Source organism: Macadamia integrifolia, chromosome 14 (genome assembly GCF_013358625.1).
Source record: "Macadamia integrifolia cultivar HAES 741 chromosome 14, SCU_Mint_v3, whole genome shotgun sequence".
NCBI lineage: Eukaryota > Viridiplantae > Streptophyta > Magnoliopsida > Proteales > Proteaceae > Macadamia > Macadamia integrifolia.
This window is the reverse complement of record NC_056570.1, coordinates 22,751,996-22,776,341: the sequence shown is the minus strand read 5'-3', so window position 1 is coordinate 22,776,341 and position 24,346 is coordinate 22,751,996. Positions and strand designations below refer to the sequence as shown.

Sequence of the window (24,346 nt, the reverse complement as noted above, 5' to 3'; positions counted from 1 at the left end):
TACTATCCTGCACTCAAAACCCTAAATCACAATGGGTTGAGCCAGCATATCCCTAAGCTTGAGAGTGGACCGAACCGGTTCATGCAATTTGACTCTCACCCATTTAATCAACCCAAATAATTAATTTAGCCCATAAATCCAACAATCTCCCACTTGGGCTACATTAATTATAAGGATGTCTTTTAAATTGGTGTGGTCATAGAATCTTATTACATTAACCACTCTTACTGTGATTCAGTTGAAAAACCACTCACATCGAATAACAGCAGAAGATACACCTCAATATACGGCATACAACTTTCTGTTATTACAAACATAAGTAAGTTTCTTAACACGAATCTATGTGAGATACGATCATAGAAATATTGACATATCCTCAAATTACACTGTTGTCATTCTATGTAGGTCCTTAACTGAGATATTAACCTTCACTGTGGCAAATTGCCTTTGATCTGTGGTTAATATCTAACTGTGGCCTTCTGCTTATAAACTGTGACAAATATTGCCTATGAACTGTGACAAATACTGTCTTAAAATATGGCAAACATTACCTTTTGAACTGTGGCAAAATATTGCCTATAACTAAGACAATTATTGCCTATAAAAACATTTTCAAATGAAATCATAAACCAAATATTTCAAGAAATAACTGTACATAATGTAAATGTTAAAACTTAACCATAATTCATCAAACTGTGCCCCAAAACATACGGGCTAAGGTTCAAAACATAAACAAATACTAAACAAAACCAGAGCTCCCACTAATCAAGCATTTCAAATAACTGTATGTAAATAAATCCTAACTACTTGATGTGACCAAATTTTACTTGCTCTCAATTGCTGATGATTAGTCTACCTCACCCTTTCTTAGTATCATCCTGCTTATCAACCCCAGAATTCTTCCTCTTCTCTAACCATTTCTTAAAAATAAAACAGTCCTTCTTCACATGTCCTTTCTTATGGCACCAGAAACACTCTACGTTTTTGGTATTCTCTTCATCCTGAGCCTTTTGAGATGTGTCAAGTTCTTGAGAGCTATTAGTCCTGTCATATGGCTTGACGCTTCCTCTGTTGGAAAAATTTTTGTTCCTTCTGCTTGGTCCACCAGAAGATCCCTTGTGAAAAGTTGCATGTGCACTCTCAAACTTAGTTTGTTTCAATTTTTCTTCCTCTTGAGTGCAAATGGAAATGAGCTCATTTAGGCTCCAATCGTTCTTCAGTGCAATGTAGGTAGATTGGATAACCTTATACTGACTAGGGAGGGTATTCAGTGCAATGTGTATAATATATTCTTCATCGATCTGTATTCCAAGATCCTTAAGTTTACCAGCATCAGTAGCTACACCCAAAATGTATTCTCTAACACTCCCACATCCATCATACCTTGTATTCATTAGCCTGGTCATCAATGTGATTTTCTCAGCTTTCTTGTTGTGTTGAAATCTAGCTTTAATAGCATCCAGGAATTCTTTTGCAGTGTCTTTGATCTCTATGTTCCCACGTATAATTTCAAGAACTGCCTTTTTTAAAACCAGTATACACTTTCTGTTTGCTTTAGTCCATTTCTTAAACTTGGTCCTTTCAGCACTTCTGCTCGAATCTGTGAGAGGCTCAGGTTTAGGCTCCCTAAGTGCCAAGTCTAAGTCAAGAAGACCTAAATGCAATTCTAATTCCTCCACCTACTTTTGATAGTTGTTACCAGTAAGTATTGGGATGGAAGATACATAATTTGAGGGAATGACCATCTTACTACAGCAGTAACAACAACACAATACATGTTAAATATCAAAATATAAATCATAATATAAAAGCATGTAATACCATCAATATATTTTAAATAAGAGTTACAACTAAAAATGTATCCCTATCCTTTGGGACAGGAATTAGCTGATGCTCTTATATTATTCTTTTAACTGTGAAAACAATACTAACTTTGGAATTCAATCACCTTTGGGCAAAAGAACTCCAAATTCAATGTCCCTTTCTGAAATGTGGATGATTATCCTCAAACCTTGATGACATAACCTTTGGGAAAGTATCACCTTTACTGTTGGGGAAGATACAATCGAACTGAATGTACCACTTTGGTGGGTTTCACTCAGTTCTATCATATCTTTCCCATTGGAGATGTATATCTTTATGTTCAAAACATACATATAAATATATCACTGGGACAACAATAACCATACAAGAGTCACAACCGCAACTACATTCCTATCCTTTGGGCTAAGAATGCACTGGTCCTCTTGTAAATTCATATTTACTGTGAAAAGAACAATAACTTTTGAAATCCCCTCACCTTTGGACTTACGAACCTCTAGGTTACTGTCATTTTCTTAACTTTGGTGACATCACCTTTGGGCAAATGTCACCTACATTGCTACCCTGTGGAAAATCATGAAATAATAAGATGTACCACTTTGGTGGATTCCACCTCATCATTTCATGGTTTCCTAAAGCAAAATTACTTTGTAACTAAGAATGAGCGGAAGCTTACACCCTTTTCCATATTAATATATCTCAATTTAAAAAAAAAAACTTCTCAATTTCATGGTAACCAATAACATATATATTTTTCAAAGCAATGATTTATGCCATTTTGTTTCAATGATTGAAACTAAATACAACATAAAATTTCAAATAAACATGTCATATTAAAAAAATTAGATCATTAAATGTGGCCCGAAACAAGGAATCCAACGCAAAAAACAGATTTCAATTTGGCCTTAAAACGAACCTTTAAATGAAATTTAAAGTAGTTTAAATAAAAAAAAAACCCAAAATGAACAAATTGAAACCAAATACAACATAAAATTTCAAATAAATATGTCATATTAAAAATTAGATCATTAAATGTGGCCCGAAACAAGGAATCCAACGCAAAAAACAGATTTCAATTTGGCCTTAAAACGAACCTTTAAATGAAATTTAAAGTAGTTTAAATAAAAACCCAAAATGAACAAAAACCAAACAAGTCTTTTTTTTTTTAAATCAATCCAAACCAACCGGTTCGGCCATATGAGTTCCGGGTCAAATTCGGGTCAATTGGTCAACGACCCGGTCAACCTTTGACCGAGTCAAATAGTACATATGAGTTGACCCACTGTGTCACCGGTTCGAATCGGTAGGGTTTTCGAGTTGAACCGGCGATGCCTCGCCGCCGTTTTTTTTTTTTGAATTTTTTTTCTCTCTCCTCCGGCAGCCGGTTTCCGGTGGCGCGTGCCGGCGCGTACGGAGGTTTCCGGTGACTTTCGGCATACCGCCGCGACCGTCTTCTCGTGATCTACAACTTTCGTGAAGAAAGTTTTTCCATACAGGATCTTTAAGTGATGGTAAAATTACGATTTTTATGATTTTCATGATTTTTAATCAAATCAGGTTTTAAGTAACAATCAAAATCCTCATGTATAAGAAAAATTCAATCGATTCTTGTCCCATGTGGTCTGATCTGATACCACTTGTTAGAACTCCCTATGGGTTTGAGTTTGAAACCCTATTGAGGAAACCACACAGGAAAAACAAGAACACGAATCTAATAAAATTATGGAGGATCGATTTGTACCTTTCACCTAGTATGCTGAAGATGATTGATGTTGGTCACTCCCACTTTCGCTCTCTTGGCTTGGCTATGGATCTTCTACAGCCCCTTAAACCTCCTTGGTTCTCTCACTTTAGTGGTAAAGTGGGGAAGAGTGAATAATGGCTGTAGGGACCCAAAACCTAGTATTTATAATACTGTCCTGCACTCAAAACCCTAAACCACAATGGGTTGAGCCAGCATATCCCTAAGCTTGAGAGTGGACCGAACCGGCTCATGCAATTTGACTCTCACCCATTTAATCAACCCGAATAATTAATTTAGCCCATAAATCCAACACTTTCCTGATCCCAAGATTCCATCTTCATCTTTGCAATACAATTCGTTAATAAAATACAAGAAACTTGATTAGCATGTATAAAGGAAAGATTGTTGAAGAGAGTGAGAGAGAAATATAAAACTTACCGTAGAAGGGGAAAGAATTTGGTAGTATCTGCAATGGATTCGGAGCCGCAGAGACGAGGAATCTTCGTTGGTCTTTCCATATCAGACATTGTTTCTCTTCAACTTGTGATTGTTAAACTGAAGCCGCGAATTGCGAAGAGTTAGTTTCAAGTATAAAACCCTAAAAAATTGCTCAGAAGAGAAGAAAGTAGAGATCTGAGCTCCAGATCACATTCTCATTATTGGACGCAAAATCCCTGTCGCTGATAGTCGGTTCTTCGTTGCGAAGCTCTCGGATCGGTGGAAGACAAAGAGGAGAAGGTGGCTTCACTTTCGTCGGAGCTCAATCTGGAGGGGGCTGGAGTAGGGGAAGTTATGAAAAGGGTGAAGCGGCGATGGAGCAAAAGTCCAATTGGACATGTGTTTAATTAAAAATGGTACAACAGTCATTTCAACTCCTCACTTAATAACGACTGTTGGCCGGAGGTCAGAATGTCATTTGATATTATGCAGGGAGTGTCTCTCTAATAGTGGCATTCTCTAGGGGATGGCGCTATAAATTATCTTTTATTTATTTAATATTTGTAAATTACTTCCAATATACCATACTATGATTAGCCAGTAAGGAATCAACATGTAGGCCGACTGCCAAGACTTGAGGATCTGTACAGATGATCAGATGACCTAACTGACAAATGATTCAATGACCAAGAGGCCCAATAACACAAGAACCAATTACCAAGACCAAAGGATCTAAGTAGACAACCAGCTAGATGAGCAAGTATACAGATTTCCAACCACCTAGAATGTCTCACTCCTCATAGGAAACTTCTCGTCTAGGCCTATGCGTCATCAGTATCTAACAGTGACATCTGTAACCGGCCTAAAACTTTACCCCTAAGCCAAACCAACGAACTCAACCAGGGTCAGACAATTAACCTACAATTGTATAAGTAAGCCCCAAGTAAGGAGGGAAGGTAAGCAATTTTGAACCCTCAATGCTCAGTAGAGGTTTTTCCCTTCTCATCCTCAATTTTGGATTGAGCCTTGGAAAGCCTTTCTCAGAGATTGGCTCTAGTATTAGTTCTTCATATGTGACCTGCAAGTAGCGAGGAGGCAAGAATCTGCAATATCAACTTCCGTCATCATTTGATGTTTTGAAGATAACCCTCAACAATATCTTATTCACTATTTGATAAGATACTAAATAATGCAGTATATATCTTGTAGTGACCTATGAGACCAATAATGGAAGAAGATAGGGGATTGTTATGGTCACTCCATGCTCAATTCACCGTTGATATATACCATATGAATGGATGGTATTGCGAATCATAGCAGTTCCAATTCCTAGACATGGAATATTCACACAAATGCATCTTTGAGGAAGTTGATGCGGATGAAAGATCCTAATTTATTTAAATAGAAAATTCAAAACTATAAATTGGGGAGTCATTTTGGAAATATAATTAATCTCAAGTGTTCCACTAAAAATACCCTAAAACGAAGTCACAGTTTTGGTTGAACAAAAGGCATATTTTATGGACTTTGATATGGTTGTAGTTGTTATTACCCAAAAAAAAAAGAAGAAGAAGAAGAAGAAGATATGGTTGTAGTAGTCATTATCTTTAATAGAAAGGAATACAGAGATAGACTTGAGAACTGAATAGGCAAGAGTCACATCAATTGTCCACCTTTTGTTTGGGCCTTTACTCAATTATGCTGCTCAATGCCGAAGGCCTAGGATATATTCTAGGGTTTTTGGGACCGGATCGCTGGGCTTCAGATCTAAGGGGCCAATTCTAGGGTTTGGGGGTTCAATTCCGATCCAATCCAGATCAGAACTGACAGATCGTTTCAATCCCCAATTCCGAGTTTAAAATCCTTGGTGCCAACCCTAAATCAAACCTGACTAATTAAGCCGAACCCATCTCAGCTAATCAGCTTGGCATATTCCATTGAGGGCCCAGCGTAGCCCAGCCCATCTCTCTCAAGTGATCAAGACTTTCTATTTCTTCAAGAATGTTGTCGATGACTTTTGGAGTTCTAGTCCAATAAAAAAAAATTTGGAATGAAGACCCGAGGAAAAGGATTGGTTAGACCTTCCAAACAAGGCCCTATCAGGAAAACTAACGTGTGATCCAAGTGAGGCTTTGCTTGCGTGTACCTGAGTTAGATCAGAAAGGGATAGCCGGATGATCAAAAGGAAAAACCCACCAAATAAGACTTTAAGGGTCCTTTTCCATGACACAGAAAGTTAGTTTGGCTTCAATATCATTTGATAGCCCCTTCCCCAGGTAGGAACTTATTAAATTTAGAGTGGATCTGTGGACCTCAGTTGTTTGGGCCCTGAATTGACGGACCAGACCCACCAACTACTATTCCAATTGCAAAAGGCCAAAAGCACGTTAACATATATGTGTGTGATCCAATGGTTCAGAATTACCCATTTCTCTATCCCAAATTTGGTATCATATGATCAGCCATTTGGCTTTGAGTGATAGGTAATAATTGTACAGTAGTACCATTAACGCTAGGCATGCTCCATTCATGGATTGCCAATTGGATGGTTTGGGATTGTTAATTTGGCATTTTATCCCTCCTTGCTTGTTTGGGTACTTTCCAAACAAGCTTTATGTCTCTTTACATAATGTCCTTTCTCATGCTTTACAAGTCAAGTGAAAAACTACACCAATGAGAGGAGAAGAATTTTCTACAATTGTTGCACCAATGCAGTGAGCATCCAATAGTTGGAAACACCTAGGCACATACCCCAAGGTGATCTTAGCCATCCAGATCCTCACTAGACCGATTTAGTGTAGTGGAGAATTGTTTTTCCTAATGAGAGGGTGGAAAATAGATTCCCACATAATTTCCAAGAAAAGATAATATCATTGCGCGCAACATTACAGCACTACTCATTATATGAGGCGCATGAGAAATGATTTGCACTCTGGCATCGTGGAATCTTTTTTCACAAAAAAAAATAGAAAAACTACTTTTCATTGTACACTTTTAGCATCTTGAATAAAAAAACTTTTCTAAAAATTAGAAGAATGAACATGTGAGAAAACTCACTTAAACCAAAATAAATCACTTCCTTTGGGATGATTAATTAATACATTCATATTACAATATAATAAAATGGGCTTAGGGACTACTTACAAAAATATAAAATTAAAAAACAGAATTATTACAAAACGAATATCCCAGAAGGATCCCAAATCTTGTGGGGCCATGTCATGGCGTCATGGCTCATGCAATTGCATACGACAGACCACAAAGCTCTCCACGTTTGGTAGCTATCGCAAATTGGAATCTATGGTAGGTGGGTCCCTCACTCATGTCTCCATATAATCCTTGAGAATCCAATAAAGAATGAATAGTCATGGTCATAGATAGTCATAGTCATGTTCAATAACATCACCAATCATCATCCTCCACTCCAATACCATTATACCACCTCTTGTGGACCAATTCTGGGACTCACCCGGTTCAGTTCAAGGTCCCGGTCTGATCACAATTTGGTCCAACCTCCAACACAAAAATATTGCAATTCTTCTCTTATTTTTTCAAACTGAGAATCGCCTAGGGACAGGGACCCTAGGAGTGGGTACAAGGAAAGCTTTCCCAGAATTTATAAAGTCAAGCCGATCCGGAATCGTTCTATCAAATAACCGGTTCTCCGGGTGCTCTGCATAACATACATAGTAACAGGCAACACATGCGTGTGGTAATGCCATTCCAATCCGAGTCTACAACATAGAAAAAACATATAGGGTTAATTTAAAAATAGACCCTTTGATCTGAAAACACAGTGATTCTAGGGTTTCTTGACATGAATCGGCCATGTTGGGTAAGTTAGAATCCGGATGACTCATGACAGATTCTATTTTGAGTCGTTGATTCACCGATTCAACTCCCCATCTTTTCAAATCCTTGAATCAACCCATGAGTATTGAGCTAAATCAAACCCTAACCCGAACCGACCAAACAAACTCAAATCTAATCAAGTCTTTATTGGTTTGGTTTTGAATTCAGATATTATAAAAACCAAAACCAAATCAATAAGAAATCAATCCAATCTTAAAATCATAAAAATAAATAAATAAAGCATGTTCTCCCATTATTATGTATAGAGGGAGAGTTTTCGTCTGCGTAACCCTTGCACCAGTATGGGGCCAGTAAGAGCACACGAGGAAACATGAACAAGGGAGAGATTGTGCCTTTTATTGGGGGTCATGTGGCAACCCATTCTAAGTCTGGTTGAGTCCTTTCTCCCTTTCTATATATATATATATATATATATATATATACATGCTAAACCAACCCAAATCGATAAGAAACTATTTCCAAATCAGACCGATTGGTTTGGTTTCAGATTCCATCGTTCCTACATTGAAACCAATTCAGCCCAGCCAATGCCAAACCGAACCAGCAGGTTCATATCCTGAACCTGAACCTGAACCCTATTATGAAAAAACAGAAGTGGCTGGAAGGCAAATGCTCACCAAAAGATATCCAATGATGAATGCTAGGAGAGACACGGTGGCCGTAAAGCTCCGGTAAACAGCCCACGACCACGACGCTGTGACGAGGACACAAATGGAGCCGCTGCAAACTCCGGCCAAGAAAAAAACCGCACTGGTTATGTCCGAGTCAACCATGGGTTCCATCCTTTGTCTCTCAAACAGTGCCCATGTGTCTTGTGATGCACTCACAAATCCCTTCCCATATGCAGCTATCTGCAACAAAAAATATCAAACAACCATTCTCAATTTCCATCTTAATTATCCCTTTTTAAGTGGTTCATTTCAGCGAATGATATGGATGTATACCTGAACGAAGGCCCATCCATTGCCATATCTGAAGATGGTCTCCATGACATGAAGGCAGCAATGAGCGCAAGAGAACATGAATTCGTCTTCCCCTTCAAGCAAATTGAGACCTCGAGCTACGATTCTCAGAGCTTCGATTGCAGGAACAAAGAATGAACCCAGACAAGCACTTCCAAGGTTCCTTGACAAGGCTCTCTGGAAACAGAAATGGGTGTTTGATTGCATTCCTCTGAGATAATACAGAGCTATAACTCTACTGACGGTTAAATTAGCGACGTTTCTCAGAACCTCTGCTATCCAAACTAAGCTTAAGATTAGAGCGATTATAATTAAAGAGGGAAAGTAGAAATTAAGAGCTCCGATTATTGCAAAAACCCAAACTGTAATCCACAGGAAACATATCCCAAGCATCAAGTAAGTGGGTCGACTGAGATCTGGGAATTTCGATGCTGGTTTGAGCGATTTGGTGAAGACTTCTGCGCAGAACTTGGTTCTCTGAGTTACCCAACACGCATAGAGGCCATTACCAACAGAGAAGAAAATAAGGGCCACACCAACGCCGTCAGTGGAAGGTCTCTGGAAGGCGAGAAGAAGAGCTCCTGCAGCCATGGAAGAGGCGAATGTGCTCCAGATTATGAAATTGACCATAAAATGAGGCCATTCTCTTACTGCCTTTTGCCAGAATAAGGCAAGAACGATGCTTAAAACGGTTGCCCCTTCTGCTTGGGGAAGCCAATACTTTAACATCCTTTCCTCTTCTCTGTGTGTCTTTCCTGTTTGGAAGAGCCCCTGAACTGCCTTGAACCCAAGAAAACCAACTAACCCAACTGCAGCAACTATGTGGAGAAGAAACAGAAATAGAGCTATTCGATTCGTGTAATTCCTTGAATTCAGATTTGGCAATGTTTGCTGCATCAATTTAAAGAACCCACAAAAACCCAGAAACCATTAGCGTCAAAAACTTCTCATACCGTATAAAATTCAAACTATCCATCTCACTTACTCCAGGAGTTGTAGAAAGGGGCTGTGTAGTTGAAGAAGGGGGCTGTACAGGAGCGGGCTGTGAAGGAGGAGCTTGTGAAGGAGTGGGAGATTGAACACGAACAGGTCGAACTCCTTGAATTATAATTCTCAAAGGGTTCGACGGATTCAGATTCCGCAGCCTGGAGGTTGTAAATTCCGTTGGTGATGATTCTGGAACCACCTTTTCCGGCAAACCCATATTTTCCTTTTCCAGTTCCTTGACATCTCCATTATCTTTCTCTCCCTTCTTCTTCTCACCTTCCTCTTGTCTCACTGCAACTTCTTCGTTTTCTCGCTCCATTACCTATCAAATTTTACAAAAGAATGTCTGCAACATTAACAAATTGAAAAACAGAATCACAAAAAAGACAGAATTCAAAAACAAATTCCTAGATGTTCTTAGTTCTTACAACCTCAGCTGCGCCCATCTCTATTGGTAGGGTCTTCCCCGGCGGCGGCGTTCGTCTCTGGTTGGTTTGTTTGAGTTTTCTACTCAACACAGCTGGTGTTAATGTCGTAAAGCTAAAGCTTTTTTTGGCTTTTTAACCCCCAAGTCCTCTGTTTTTTGCAGACCCACCTATTCTGTATACACACGTGAATATATCTAGACCGTTAGCCTGATGGACATCTTGGGGAGTTACAATCCCATATCAGTCATTTAAGATTAATCCTGCATCGCTTCAAAAGAGATTTGATGTTACTTGATATGATCTTGGTTCTCTCATTTTGTAAATTGATCTATGGGGTTCAGTTCTTCCTGGGTTTGTATCAGTAGTATTGATGCAAGGAGTAATGATTGTCTGTCGTAGTGCGGCGGTGTGGCGAGCATCAGATGATTAAGACAACATCAGCACACGTTCTAATGTAGTTTCGACCATCGGATGTTCATCGCACTGATGCACCTGCGGCAGAGGATGTTTTCACTAATGCAAGTGTGTAGCTCCTTTCCGGCACAACAGTGGTGTCTAACGGTCTGAAACACCTTGTGTTATATGCATGTGTGTTGGTTTACATGCCTAGTTGTAAATGACATGGTTTTAGAGCATGGTACCGATCATTCTTAAAATTTTTATGATATTGGAATAGAACCCATATTAAATAGAAAGACCATTTATTTGTCTTTTAAAATGATTTTTTTTTTTACCATTTTACCCTTGATCCATACCTACCCTTCATCTATCTTTAAAAGCAATTTTTTTTTTCTACCTTTTTATCCTTGATCCATACCATTCAACTGACACAATATCAGGATTAGTCACTTGCCAAACCAATATGGATGATCCAATACTGATACTTAGAACCATGGCTCTAAGCCATCGGAAATAGGTTCACTCTTGTTGTGCCATAGAGGAACTAGATCCCAAAGCAGCCTATCTTCGATCCCAACCCTCACTCAAAAGTGACGAGTCTGATGCCAAAGTGAAGTCCCTATAATTATACAAAAATAAAGTCTGACCCTAAAGTATAATGAAACCCCTTAAAAAGGGCTGCCTTATATTCGGTTCTCATTTTGATCATATTTGGGGGTTGAGTTCTCCCAAAGTCCCTATCAAGCGCCACATAAGATGAAGGCTTGGAATCAAACTAAGGGTTAGGATGGGATCATAACATTGCGTGTACCGTTAAGGATGGTGCTCTGATATGACAGGACAGGATAGGCATGAAAAAGAACATTTGCCACAAACTTATCAGCTTTACTTCGCTGGCCGTGCAAGGAATGGTTTCTAAAGAGTCAAAGAGACACTATAATTTGGGGTTTATGTTCTAATTAATTATTTATTTTTAACAAATGACGATTAAGGTAAGTGAGAGTTTGTTAAATATTGGAAACATATCAAGATTGACACTTGAAACCAATTAAAGTAAATTAAATTAAATTTGAGTCAATTTTTTTGACGTAACCCAACGTTGACCATTGGGTTGGGTGAATTCGGACTTGACCCGCCCATATATTTTTTCCATTTGTGAGTTGAGTTGCTGACTCAGATACACGTATGGTCAAAACAAGTAGTCTGTGTCATGAGAATCCTTATTTAGAGTTTTCTCAGGAAAAAAAAATTGGAAAAACTTCTAAGGGAGCAGGTTTCTTGAGGGGCCTATTAATCAGGTATTTGTACCGTATATCAAGTCTGATCAAATATATTAAACTCTATATTGGGTATCTCTTATATATCGAAATTAATATTTTAATTTATAAAACCCTAGATTTGGTTGATTCAAAACTTCTAGAATGGGGATTGATTATAGATGATTCTGATCTAACGAGATTGAATTTTGTAGATTCGTAAATCCAAAAGTCCATTGCCCGCATATCAAATTTTAGCTCAATTGAAGTGGATTGTTAAGTAGCAAAATAAAATGTTCAGACAAAAGGATTATACGATTGACACCTATATATGTATATTTAAAACATATAATTTTCTATTGATTGTATTTGTTCTTCTATAAAAAAAAATAAAAAAAATTTGTTTTTATTTTATTTTCAACAGTTTTAAGTTAGGTAAAAATGGATTTTAAAATTATATTTATTATTCTGTCATTGCCAAGAGCCATCATTATATTATATGTTTTTTCAGTACAAGTGAGACAACGAAATTTTAACTTTTTGTGAAAGAAAAATGTGTTATATGATAAGGGGAAAAAATAAAATTACAATTTATTTAAACCTCAAGCACGACAATAAAAAAAACCCTTTCAAAAGAATCAAATACTATTCAAAAGGTACAAGACAATAATTGGGAGGTTACATGATTGAGTTCAATAATAGTAGTCTAAATTTTCACATGGCACAACTAGATTGGTTATTTACTAAAAAAAACAAAAATAGATTAATCACCCATATTTACTCTGTAGATAGGATCGTCCTTAAATTCTTGGTGACAGACTGCCCATGGATTCTTGTTTGTATCATACCTAGTCGTGTCAAGTGCAATTGTTATGAATGATTACATCTTAAAATTTAGACTCTAACTTGGCCATATACCTTTCGAAAGTCTTTACTTATTATTTTATCTTCAAGTGTTGTAAATTTATTTATTTATTTATTATTATTATTAATTTTTTTTTATATGTAGAAATGCATTCAAATAAATTCATGAGATACAAAATAGATAAAGGCATAAAATACACAATGCTTAGGTACAAAATACCTCGGGCCAAAGAATGAATATATCATGTTGTTTTGCATGCCATAAACAACGGTCTTTCAAGCTAAGGTATGGATGAAGCTAAAAGATTCCCTAGTAAACTTGTTATAGAAATAGCAACAATCGGTTACAAATTTCTCTTTCATGAGAGAGAGAGGTAGAGCCATTATAGACATTAGAACGACACATTCCATACACGGAGTATCACAATATGGATATTGTTTATAATTATGTTTCTAGGGAAGTTATTGGTTTTTTCCATCCCTTATCTTGAAAAGCTCCATCAATAACATGTAAAACAAATTTTCCATATTTCACTCCTTAGTTTCTTGTTCTGAGCAGTGAAACCTTGTGCAACTCATATCATACACATTGTAATTGAAAAGATATAAAATTTACAGGCAATCTTAGCCCTAATTAGTGTCTGCATACATATTATGATACTTTGTGTTTGACATGCATTGATCGTTTTAATGCCCATAATTAACGATTCTACTTTTTCATCTCGTGAAAGATATAACACACAAGTTAGGATAAGATTTTTTGTAAAATTCTCAACTACATATGTGAAATGATATAATTTTAGTTCTACGAAAACCAATACGTTAGACTAAATGGGTGAAAAAAGATTAACAAGTATGATTACAAATTTTTTGATTCATTAAGGTTTCAATAAGAAAATATCTTTCTTTGTGGAAAAGTAGGGGGAGGGGGTTGGTGAATCCTATATTTTTCTTTCGCCTATGTGTACATAATCCTATGGATTGACCATATGTATTGACACTTCAGTCATTGTCAGTCTTAAAACACCAAAAAAGGGTCCGCAGCCTTCTGCCTTCTGGAGCTGTGAGCTGTGAGCTGTGAACAGTGAACCCATTAAAAGGAGAAAGGGAAAACGTTTCTCATGCGGCTAATGTTCCGTAGCCCTCTCACGGGGTTTTGTTTTTATTGTTTTTCTCTCTCCCATGCATCCCATGTGGGAAAACTAACCAAATGCATCCCATGTGGGTTCATTTTCGATGTGGCGTGGGATGATTTCACTGACGGCGTGGTAAATTCTCTCTCAGAAAAATAAAAATAAATAAATTAATTGATTAACTGATTAAATAATTTTATTTATTTATTTATTGGATCGTGTTGATACCTTTTTGCCTTGTTTATTTATCAGATTCGGTCTGGTTTTCAATTATTTGGGACAAGTTTGTTGCTAAAGGGAAAAAAGCGTTGAGACGATCAACCTATGGAGGTATAGCCTTTTACTCAAAGAGCTGCCGTCGAGACAATGCCAAATTTGGATGGGTGTAGAGACCAAGAAGGTTTGGAAGTGATACGATTTATCTAGTTGTTCCGATCAACCTGACTGATTTGGGCTAGAATTTGACACCCCCAACATGCATGTCAACCAATTGAGCTTGGTTGGGCTTAAATGGATCTCACCATTTTTACCTGTTGCACAGTTGCATCATGATCACCCTTTATAGATGGTAAGGTTTGCATATGGTAGGCATGGACACTTTTACAAATGATTGATTGGTTTTCGAACTTTAATCAAACTATCAACAATCGGGTTAAACAGGTTATTCAACCATTTATCTCTAAACAAGTTTTACACTGGTCGATTTGAGTAAAGGAGCTCTAAACAGGTTTTAAATATGTTGGACTGAGTTAGGCTTCTAATCAATCAATTTTGAAATGACACCGAAAATGTTGGAATTGTATTCATGTCTAAATTTCAGCCTAACACGTTTAACAAATAGACCAGGCCAATTTGGATTTTTCCAATCAGGCTAGATTGGACTTGGTCGGGCCTACCAATGGGATTCCTGAAATTGAAATCCCTAGGTTTGATGATGAACTGAAACTTAGCCTTACAAAAGAAAAATGTGCCAACAAATGTGCCAACGGTCTAAATAGACATAAACGGACACTTATGAAAAAGATGAATTAAAATATGGACAAAGTTAGGGGTGTCAATTCGTGGCCCGAACCGACTACATTGATCGGGACCAATCGTTTATAGACCGGCCTGGCCTGGACCTTTTATTAAACATGTCGGGCTTGAGCCCAACCCATTTATAAACGGTCGGTCTTGGTTTTGCTACTTGGACCGTCGGGTGCCCGACCGAGACCGACCGTTTAACACCCGATCGAGACTGGCCTATTGTGCACCGGCTTAGCCCGACCCTTTAATGATTGTAGAATACCTATTTTACCCTCCAAATTAAAAAGTAAAAACTAAAAAGTAAAAACATATTCACATTTTAAATAATGGTTATATTTGGTATCATTTATTATTTAATTGTCATTTTTTTGGGCTTGCATGAGTGGGTCGGAATATAAGAGCACATTTTAAAGAGGGCCCGTTTAAAAACCGGTTAAAGCCCGTTTAACATTAAACATGTCCGTAGCTCGGTTAAGGCCCGACTAAAGCCCGATTAAGGTGGCCCGATTATAGCCCGAGGCCGACCGACCGAATATAAAGTGTACCATGCCCTCAATAACTAAGCCCGATTAGTTAAATGGACGGACACGGTGTAGCCTTTGAAAGTCTTAAAGCCCGATTAAGCCCGACCGAAACCGAACCAACCCGACCAGTTGACACCCCTAGACAAAGTAGACATCCTTAATCATGCGTGTTTTGAACCCAAGGAGGAAAAAGAAATCATTATCTTTTCATTTAATTTAAACATGGCAGTATACATGAAACATTGACATTAACAATACTTTATGGATTAATTATTACTAGAAAAAAAATATTGCTTTATGGATCTAAATGGTGGAGAATAAAACAGTATATAAACAAGGTAGAGTGTGACCGAGATGAATGGTTTTCCTTTTTTATTTTTAATAAAAAAAAAAATATTTTTAAGTAAATTTTCCCTTACTAAGAACTATTCCACTGATACGGGATCAATTCGATACTAACAAGGGTCAGGGGAAACCATAAGCAATACGCAATACTTTCATTTGAAAAAAAATTATTTGTACAAGGTGAAGATAGTGGTGATGAACCCATGATTTTTTAGGAACCTACACTCTACTGGTAAGATATCAATCAATTGAACGAGAAATCGCCTTCAACCTGCAAAAAATTATTATGTTTTACAACCTTGATTGCCACATCATCTGTCAACATGGTTCAAAGTGATAGACCGTTGAGGAAGTCATTCCAAGAGAGGGTGGTGTCAAGGAAAGTATTATTATGTTTGGGAAAACATTTCCTCTTGTTCTCAAAGTTGGAATAAGAAAGTTTTTGTTTCCTTTGGTATCAACCATGTCATTATGCATTGGCTAAATTACACTTTTCATTCTCACCCATTGTCATCTTAAAACCAAGACGAGAAGAATGTCATTCAATTTTATGAAAAAGGATCATCGCATGCAGCCATGCATGTTCTTTGTGATTTGGTCATCAACATCATTATGATCATCATAAATAAAGATAATATATCCTATCCCAATAATCCAACTATTTTCAGCTAATTAAGGATCATCTATTGTGGACTTTCCAATCACAAGGTGGTAATCCCACTCCAACATTAAAAGGTCTAAATCAATCACAAAAATAAAAGATGCATCACATCTGTGTTTTACTACTATTAACTAAACTTAACTCTTTTCTTTTCTTTTTATTAACTAAAACTTTATCAGGAGCCCAAACGGGTAGACAACATAGCTATTATGATAATATTATTTATTTATTTTTCATAAGGGGTTTTCTCTGTGGGATGAAATAGGCATACAATGATGGATGGAATATAGGGAAAGGATGAAGCGATTCTGTCGAATTGAATCACATAGTCCTTGACAATAGTATTGTGTCGTGGCCTTGGAGCGCCGTTTCTCTTTTTTTAGATATTCATAATTTTGTGTCTATACCAGTTTCATATTCAGGCCTATGAACGAAGTAGTTTTACTCATGTGACTTTTTGCAAATAATATCATTAAAAAAAAAAATATCTCACATAGATATAACAAATCTGGATATTGATGTACTTAGTTATTTATATATTTAATGAAATTTTCTTCTCTTCAAATAAAAAAAAAATACTTTTTGAAGAAAGAATGCTTACCACTAGTGTGTGTGTGTCTATGGCTAGACATACCGGGTGCGAAAAGACCACATTGTCCTACACTGAAGATGCTCACGCACGCCCTCCCATTGGTCACACCCACTGGCGTGTACCTCCGCCTATGGGTAGTGTTCTCTTACCCTCATTTGTGGGAGAGGTGCAAAAACCCTAGAGGGAGAAATTTATTGAACCATGTTGGACCAAAACTGATATACAATATTTAAAAACTCCTTAGGTAAAGAGCCTTCCAAAGACTCTTAAAGTAACTCACTCTTCATTTAGAAATTGAGTGGATAATAATATTAAAAGATCTATTCACATGAACAAAAGAGCAACATTGAAAACAAATTTAGAAGATTTTTTTAAATTCTTTTAAAATTTTATTTATTATTTTATTTTATTTTATTTTATTTTATTTTATTTTTTATTTTTTATTTTTATACTAAGGTGTTCGGGTCAGCTTACATGCATCTCGACTAATCCTCGAGGAGACTAGTACAGCAACCCACTGCCATAGTTTCCATTTAAATTGCAGATGCATAGATGAGGAATCAAAACTGGAACCATGCACTTATCCACACAATCTCCAATTTGTCCTAACCATATAGGAAAATCTGAACATCAAAGACAATAGTGGATATCTTAGATGATGGCCGAAAACTTATCATCAATAAAACATCTAATTAATCAAAATTAGGTTGTTGGAGTGGAAAATAAACAAAATGGCTTAAGCTGGCTTGAAGAGCTGTTTGTAATCGCAGTCAAGCCAGAAGCAGTCTAACCCCATGGCTTTAGGCCTAGCTGAAATGACCGTAAATAAAAAGAGAATGCAAGGGAGCATAAAATAGAAGGGATAATCATCGCAAACACAAGATTACACAATTACATTACATAGAGTTGGATAAAATTAATAAGGATGTATTTGTGCAAGACCCAGACTAGGGTCAGTTTGGGGATTCTGGAGGGACTAGGACATGACCCAGAAGGGGTCAACAAGGGGTTTATTGGCCACACTTATTACTAACTATTACTATTTTTCAAGAAGAAGGGGTGGGGGGGGGGTTTAGATGATGGAATTAATGACCTGCTCTTGACTTACACCACAACACAACTAGGGGTGTCAATCAATAGGATCGGGTCAGTCCAGTCTTGGTCGGGCCTAGCAAAGCCTGACAGGCCTAGACCATTGGACTGTAACCTACCTATTTAAGGAACATGCCCATCTCAATCGGTCTCGTGTTGGGCTCGATTGGGTTCCTGGCTTTAATCGATATTAGTGAATCGGGCTATAATCAGACTATAATCAGGCCTTAAATGGGATAATGTACCAATAAACCCTTAAAAAGTCTTTAAACAATCTTTAATTGCCCTAGATTTAAAATACTTTAATATATTTTATTAGATCATCAAAAATTTATAAAACATATTACATTTGATTACATTCAATAATTAATAAAAATATTAATATATACTCTTTTCTATTAAAAATAAATAAAATAAAATAAAAATATACATATAAACATTCAAGTAGGTCCGTCGGGCTTACCCATTGCACTGTGTATTATCTGTTTATAAACGGATCAAGCCTAAACCCGACACATTTAATAATCGATGCAAGTCAATCTAATCTTTAAGTGGTCAGGCCTGATCGATTTAATCGGTGAAAACTTAGGATTAACACCCCTAAACACAATTACCTAACTTTTTTTTTTTTAATTGATAATAGTCCAACTGCCTAGTTGCTTGCCCCTAAAGTATAAAATCCATCCCCAATAATGATAAAAAATGGAGATTCAAGATTTTGATTTTTCTTTTTAACGTATTATCCTTTGTTTTAAATTTATAGAGATTTTTTTTTTCTTAAATAAAATTGAAGTTTTGGTATCATCTTTTGGTCAACCAAGCCACCCCTCCCTATGAATGGTAAGTGCCACACATGGTAGCTCTCCACATAACATGTATTATATTCTCACAAAATACCCCCACCTAACTCCTCTTTCTCTCTATAAATGCCCAAAACAGTGGGAATATTGACTTATTTATTTCATATGGTTGCACGTGACAAATTAAGGACCTAAATAAGTGGGGATAAACAATTATGGGGGTGGGCACCGTGGGCTTTAATGTAAAAGGATGGAAGATTGATTATTCGACTTTTTTTTAATACAGTAAAAATAGGTTAATAGTTAGTAGTGAATGTGATTCAATGATCCCTTTGCTAGCCCCTCGTGGGTCCTTCTATGGCCTAAAATATGAATGTTGCACCTAAAAAAAATCACTGACAATGTCGGTCCCACTTGGTGCTTAGCATAACTTATCCCCGTGGGACTCTCTCACCCGTCACCACTCTTTGTTTGTTAATAAATAAATCAATTAAAATACTAATAAAGACAGAAACCCTGATGACTCCAATCACACTCACTAGAAAGAAAGTGTGTGGGACCCGCCAGATGGGAGAGGGAAGCGTTCAGATACAAACTTCACTTTAGATAATTTGATTCCAATTTCCAAAAGAAAATAATTATTTATAATAATTATTATAATATAAGATCAGTTTTCACATATGATCATGCTTGGAGTACGGGCTTTTTTCTTTTCTTGTAAAGGGAACAGTCAATGATCCAACTGAAGTGTTGATTGTGTTTAAGAATGACATGGCCATGTAGGAGATCTTAAAGGTTCTCACCAAAGATCAAGGAGGATACATTGACACCCTCTCTTTCTTTTTTCTTTCTTTCTTCTTTTCATATGAAATGATTTCTTTGTCCTATGAATGAAATTGATTCTTTCATTCTTATTGGTACACCTCTTAATGCTGTTAATTTTGATGTCTCTCTCCTTTTTGAAATTACCTTTATATCCCCTGCATCTCAATCCCATTATTTGCTAAAGCATTAATTCTAGGAAAGCTACTAGCATACTCAATCCTCTCCCATATTATATAATAGAAAAAACATATGCGGACCACTCTACATCCTATCTAGCTTTGCTTCTTCCTCATGATTCATGGCTAATGACAGCACTCCTACCCTACAGGTTCAACTTGGTCCAAGCTAATCTACACCCAATCATACATTCATGCCCACCTTAGTTGAGAGAGAGAGAGTCGGGTTTACCCCAAAATAAATAAATAAATAGAATATAAGTGAGGGTTTATTTCAATACTTAGTAACATGCAACATAGATCTATAATTTTACATGTTTTTACGTATCGGGAACAGATTGGCAAATGGTTGATACTTTATTGATATTTTATCAATGATATTGTATCAATGGTACCAAAACAGAGGGGGGAAGATGACCGAAAAAACCCCACCCCACCCCTTTTTTTTTTTTTTACAGAAAAAACCTCTTTATCAGTATTTTGAAAGTAAAACAGTCTCTCCCTCTCTCTCTCTTTCTCTCTCATATGAAATAGCCTCCGTTTGTGGCTCTTTATTGGTGAGTTCCCTATTTAGCTTAATCAAATAACCCTTTTCTTTTTGGCCTTTTAACCTAGCCGGATTAGGTTTTTGTGAAATCAATCACCCCTACTAACAAATAAGGGTATCAAAGGGCCAATCATATTCTACACTTCCGGATCTAAGCATGTTTAAGATATATATCATACTACTATTAAAAAGTACGTATTCCCTGTTTTTGATATATTTAAAAAAAAACAAAAAAAAAAAAAAAAACAAAAAACTCAAATGACCAAAAAACCCCTCAAAATGGAAGATGAAAAAAATAATAATTATCTCTCTCTCTCTAAACTTGGAGGAGAAAGGGAGAAGTAATTCCTCAAAATGGAAGATGAAAAAATAATAATTAATGATCTCTCTCTCTCTCTCTCTCTCTCCATATTTAAATCTCTACAATTATTTAGAAAGAAAAACTCACTCATCCTCTATAGGATGAAAAAAAAAAGGTGGAGCACAAGGGAGGGGAGGGGAGAGAGAGAATTATGGAGAGTGTGGAGGGAGAACAATTATGGAGATATACAAAGGTAAATGTGGAGAGAGATATAGCTAAAAAAAAAACAGCTCCTAAATCCCTTCTTCCATCCCTTAAAAAATCTATTCTCCCATGGTAATAACGTTTTTCTCAATCATCTTTCATCGCTTTTAAAGAGGGAAGTAATTATTAATTATCAAGTATTATTAATTTTGTTTCTCTCTCTCCCTCCATAAATTTGTGAAAGCCATGGTGTTTCAGTATAATCGAAGCTCAATTGTTTGATTGTTTCTGAGGAGAAAGCTTATAGATAAGGGGCTTGCATCTATTTTTCTCAACTCACAATTATAACCATTTGATGATTTTTTTTGTTTTTAATGGTTCTATGATTTGGGTTTTTGTTTTTTCTTTCATTTCCTCTTTTAATTTTGTCCAATTTGCTTTACTGGATATGTAGTTTGAAAGGGTTTTTTAGATTGATTGTTATGTTCTGTGTTATGAGATGCCACTAATTTGAATTCATGAGGAATTTCTTGTTTTTAGAGTCTAATCTACAATGAAGTAACTCTTCAGAAAATATGTGATTTCAAATTGGGTTTCAAAGCAGTGAGAGTTCAAATCTGAATTCCCCAATTAAGAGAGAGATTTCTCTCCTAAATTTCCTTGCTTTGTTGAATCTATCTTTTTTATTGATGCTTTCTACACTTTTTCTCATTGGCAAGAGATGATTAGTGGTTTACTAGATTAATAGATGAAGATGGGGTTCTAAACCTTGCATTGATTCAACATTCAAAGAGTTGACCAGGAAATGAGAAATTTTTTATTTACTCTATTTCATCTGTATTGAGATTCAAAGATATAACATGCCATTGATTTGAACTTTTATATAAATATATATATATATATATATTTAACGGTTCTGATCCTCTAAAAAACATTTACATAGATTAGAGGGATTCACTCTATTTTTTTTTTTTTTTTCTTCTAACAATCAGAGATTGGAGGAAAGAAAAAATTGGAGGAATAATTGTGAATCTCAACTTAAAGAATGATTTAAGAGAGAATAACATGACATGGGTACCTCGAATGCGTGGAAGAAGGAATGAATCATCGGCCAACTTATAGTTTATTATTTTGATATATGCATATATTTCACTTTCACTTGTGTGATCGAGATCTTTATCCAATATACACCTATATTAAAAATCAAACATGGTGTCTTTTTCATTCTTGCCTAACATAAAACTACATATACATGAACCTCTTTTTTATTTATTTATTTTTTTTTTTTTTTTGTATTTTTTTTTTTATTTATTGTGAATGATACATGAACTTAGACTGAGACGTCTTTATCAGAACAAGTTCTACTAAACATCTAAGTTGTTGTTTTTTCGTTTTGAAATCGTTTATGAAACAGGTTTACCAAACCCTATTTATTAGGCAAAAAAAACTTTTTAACACACAAACGGAAAATTCTAGTTTTGATACAAAATGTCATTCTTGGAACATAAACATTACCAAATACAACCTCAACATAATCAACTAATCAAGCATGACTAAAGTATGGAACAAAAAAAAAAAAAGGAGAACTGGAGGAATAAAGTATATTGGGTAATGTGTGGTATTCAGTTGTGTCAGTTGTTCTCTTTATGTCTTTTGACATTACTTCAAAATTTTTATCCCATAATTTTTTAACATTACCTAACTCACAATGAACAATTATCACTGCAAAAAGTTTATGAACGATCATTGGCATTTGGAAGTAAGCTGAATCTTTTAAACATTCTTGCCTTTGGAAATCAACTAAAAATGGTAAAATATAAATTCACAATTGAAGTTTGGGTATCTACAATCAAGATGGTAATAATCAAGAGAAACTTTCTTGCCTTTGGAAATCAAATAAAAATGGTAAAATATGGATTCGCAAGAAGAAAAACTACTGAAGTTCGATTATTTACAATCAATTTTTTTTTTTTTAGTAGAAATTATCTATAATCATGACATGATATTATGGAAAAAAAAAATTAACTTGCTTAAATCAAATAAAAATGGTAAATATGAGATCACAAGAAGGAAAACTATAGATGTTTGGGTATCTACATCATGATATTAAGAATATAAAGCAAACAAAGAATCAAATTATTCAACATTTCGACACTCTGGGGTCAATAATATTTGAAAACAAGGCCGCAATTTTACAAATTAAGAGATGCCGATGCGCAAAGCTAGGGTGCTTTGCCTTGATAAAAACACAATTTTTTTTGGGGGGGGGGGGGATTGGGTGGGATTCAATACCAACATCAAAATTGATTGATTAATTTGATAAAAAAAGCAGACAAAGTGAGGGGTGAAATTTTTCTCTAGGATACCAAGAGTTGTAAATGGATAATAATAATGATGAACATTAATGCTCCCCCTCAATATATCATACTAATGGTTTCCAAAATGTTTAATTCTTGAATGTCCTTGTATTGGTTATAATTCTGATATGTAAGTATACACATGCAAGTTTGCTAGTATATGTATATATGTGTGTGTGTGTGTGTGTGTAAAATTACCAAAAATGCCATGTCATCCTATGTATGTCCATGCATCTCCTTGATATGCTTCACACCCCTTTGGTAGTCTTGAACTTTCCACTACTTTATTTTACCACTTGGCAAACTCTGCTTTCCTAAAAACTCGTCTTCCTCAAAATACCTACCAACTAAATGAGCCAAACCAACATCAGAGAGCAGATCAGGTTCACATACAAGAATGTACGAGAATGGTCCTAGTCCGTGGATATAGAATCAATTTTCTCTCTTTTCATTTAAGATATTCTATATCCACATTCTCGTACGTGAACCTAATCCGTTCACCCAACATCACTATCCCATAATTATGACTATTGGAAGGCTCCAACTAAAGTGCTGGCTAGGATGCCGTTAGTCCCTAGTTACCTACAATCTAATACTGAACCTTTCGCACAAAATTTCAGTCGCATCCAATATCTCTGAATGGAAAAAATTAACCCATCTAGACTCGTCCAGAGAAAGGGAAATTTAAAAAAAAAAAAAAAACAATTCTTTGAAAAGAGATCCCACTTTAAAGAAAAGAAATGAACTTTTGACACATGGAAATACATTGGAAGACTAATTACCCAACCAGACCAATTCCTTTATTTGGACCAAGAACTCATGAATCAGGGCCAGAATTTGATAGTTAAAACTCTTATTTTTATCCCCTTTCCTTCCAACCCAATTGCCGAATTGATCCCCTACTTCACAACCCTTCTCTAGTAATTCTTCAGGATTAAAATCAATAGAGGCTGGAATAGCAATGGTTTTACTATAAATAAATAAATAAATA

General features: G+C 36.0%; 1 protein-coding gene across 1 annotated transcript; it reads right to left on the bottom strand.

Moving 5' to 3' along the window:
* Positions 1-7,060: 7,060 nt before the first annotated feature.
* LOC122060578 lies at positions 7,061-10,416 on the bottom strand. The gene is made up of 5 exons (XM_042623713.1): positions 10,257-10,416; positions 9,824-10,147; positions 8,821-9,729; positions 8,494-8,727; positions 7,061-7,737 (listed from the first exon to the last, which is right to left on the bottom strand). The coding sequence occupies exons 1-5, from the start codon at positions 10,269-10,271 to the stop codon at positions 7,555-7,557; spliced, it is 1,665 nt and encodes a 554-aa protein (XP_042479647.1). The 5' UTR covers positions 10,272-10,416; the 3' UTR covers positions 7,061-7,554.
* Between the last annotated feature and the right edge of the window lie 13,930 nt (positions 10,417-24,346).

Coding starts and splice junctions, on each gene's coding strand:
- LOC122060578 (XM_042623713.1), bottom strand. Junction 9,730..9,823: donor CCCTTTCTACAACTCCTGGA/GTAAGTGAGATG, acceptor AAATTGATGCAG/CAAACATTGCCAAATCTGAA. Junction 8,728..8,820: donor ATGGATGGGCCTTCGTTCAG/GTATACATCCAT, acceptor TTTTTGTTGCAG/ATAGCTGCATATGGGAAGGG.